Here is a 2,500-nt window from a genome sequence, read left to right on the forward strand (position 1 = left end):
GATGATGGTGATCCACACCTTCCTATCTGCTGTGACAGAAGCTTCGCACGAGCCTTTGTTTCATTGGATGAATTTTCTGTAGCCATGTAAACTGTATGAAAGAGTCTCCCACACAGTTCCCGAGGGTCTCGAGGAACATAATCTGCTTGTGACACAATTCGACGCACATCCTCCAAAACCTGAGAGTATATACAAAGATTTCCAATCACTGGGCAGGCAGAGGCACTATATTTTTTTTCCCAAATCAAAATCAGAAATTATGTATCACCCTAAAGAATTCAAGTATAAAAAGCACATAATTCTTCAAACTAATCTATTTACTAACAATAAAATGTGTGATGTCCTAACCATATCTGCTGAGCAGAAAATTACTATTAATACATTATATCAAAGTTTGACTGCTAAACAACCCAGCTTTAATATGAAATAGTGTTATCATGAAAAAAACAACAGTTTCTATTTGGTGCAGAATAAGGTATATTGATAAAAATAAACAAACAAAAATTGTTTGAAAATATGATTGACACTATAAAAGAAAAAGGGTTAAGTAGTATAATGCACTTTAGAATAATTCTTATTCAACCTTATCTATGATTGTAGGTTAGAGAGACACATAAATAACAATACTTAAATAGAAACACTTGAAAGCAGAATTAATATTTGGTGCTTGGTTGATATCACAAAGAAAATGGATTTAAGATTTATAATACACGTCAACCTCGAATCATTCTTAATAACCGTGTTTATGTATTCAAAAGCTTCTCTAATTAACACACCATCACACTATCTAACTCTTCCAAAACTTTTTCACCTGTTTCAAATGAATGATGTTTGTATTTAAAACAGTTTAGTGAGTAAAACAGATGACAATGGTATATACCTTCTCTTCCCCGCTTGCAACAGCCTTTACCACCAAGTTACACATTGAATATACAATTGTAGCAGTGGACGACGAATCAACACCCCCAGACAATGGCAAGAGGAATCCTCCCTGACCAGAACGACGTAGGTAATCCCATAACCAGCATGCTGGCCCATAGAGGATTTCTTCCTCTGGGGTTGGAAGTTTATAATCAACAGGTGAGCATAATGGAAGGAATATATCATCGTCATTGGAGAGAGCAAAGTTGACCTGCAGAATAAGGTAAAAGGATATTAAACATACAGGAAATGCAACTTTATGTATACTTTTGTAAGAATAATTAAAAATGCATTTTCATTTAATCATAAACTTCTATAAGGAAAGGAATTTCATATCTCTATACTAATACATAACATGGTAAGGGTTAATCAGCTACAAACAATCTACAATTATTCCACAGCACCTGTACACGTGGATAAGCCTGACTCTGGGATGCATGTAGGCACCGACTGCGTATCAGAGAACGATAACATCGGATTGATTCCAAGTCAACCGTAGCAGTGACTATTTCAACTTCAGACAAACTGTATGGAGTCGTGCGAGCAATGATTGACCCATTGAGACCAATCATGGAAATTCCAGAGAAGTATATTCTATCTCCTGGAATATACAATGGGTTACATTTTAATGGCAGGAGAAAAGCCATCATGCTAATACAGGCAATCACACAAATAAAATATATACAAGACAAACACAAGGTCAAGCAGGTTTAGTACAGCAAGATGATCAGTCTACTTGCCATCACATCCTCTCAAATTGGCAAAAACATAACAGCCCCCACTTCTAGCTGTTGCAGACTTGATAAGATCCTCAGACACATGGCTTTTGCGAATTTCTGTGTAAGAGCCAGAGCCATTCACAATGATCTCTACTCCATCCAGAGCCATGGGAATATGGGAACTGTGGAGAAGTACTTCAGTTATTCATAAGCTTATGTATTAACTGTATCACCATCATTGGACATAATTATGTTTCTGATGTGACTCTAACTTGATGCTTTGTCTAAGCGCATTGATTGAACAACAAGAAACATTGAGTTTAACATATGTTCATGAGTATTTTATGCTGTTAGTTTCAACGATGTCCTTTTGTAGGTCTCTGAAGATTCATGTTATTTGTCAGAACTTCCAATATTTAAACTAGATAAATAATAAAAGAAATGCATATCATGAACTTGTACATATTCTGAATTCACTCAACATATTTTCAGATATCCAAGGTACTTTTTGATTTAACGTAACAAAGACAAACCTTTCTGGGTTCCATAATTCTTCACATATTTCATAGCCTACACAGGTGTCTCTAGTAGCTATAACAGCATCTCCAAATGGGACTGTGATCTGCCCTGTGATCTTACTGATCATTCGAGGTAGATAGTGATCCTCTACTTGGCGAATCTGGAGGGATAATTATTACTTAGGAGACATTTCTCTAAAATATTTGGCATAATAAGAAGAACTAGAAGGTATATATAAATTATGATTGAGACCATCAACACCATTACCATCAAATTCTATATTCAATAAATACTACTATATTACTAAAATTACCTTTCTCCAAGCTGTGAAATATCTTGTT

At 35.2% G+C, this 2,500-nt stretch overlaps 1 protein-coding gene across 1 annotated transcript in view; it reads right to left on the reverse strand.

Annotated features, from left to right (window-relative positions):
* The window catches only part of LOC122254743 (NAD synthetase), a 13,730-nt gene that overhangs the window by 4,901 nt on the left and 6,329 nt on the right, over window positions 1-2,500 (reverse strand). The window contains exons 4-9 of the mRNA XM_086536664.1: window positions 2,473-2,500; window positions 2,174-2,319; window positions 1,662-1,822; window positions 1,326-1,522; window positions 881-1,132; window positions 19-179 (exon numbers count right to left, since the gene is read on the reverse strand). The exon at window positions 2,473-2,500 is cut by the window's right edge and continues 57 nt beyond it. Of these exons, the coding sequence (XP_086392790.1) occupies window positions 19-179; window positions 881-1,132; window positions 1,326-1,522; window positions 1,662-1,822; window positions 2,174-2,319; window positions 2,473-2,500 (945 nt within the window). The remainder of the gene's footprint in view (window positions 1-18; window positions 180-880; window positions 1,133-1,325; window positions 1,523-1,661; window positions 1,823-2,173; window positions 2,320-2,472) is intronic.

Source organism: Penaeus japonicus, unplaced genomic scaffold (genome assembly GCF_977035675.1).
Source record: "Penaeus japonicus unplaced genomic scaffold, GWHDUDI00000001_assembly GWHDUDI00000005, whole genome shotgun sequence".
Lineage (NCBI taxonomy): Eukaryota > Metazoa > Arthropoda > Malacostraca > Decapoda > Penaeidae > Penaeus > Penaeus japonicus.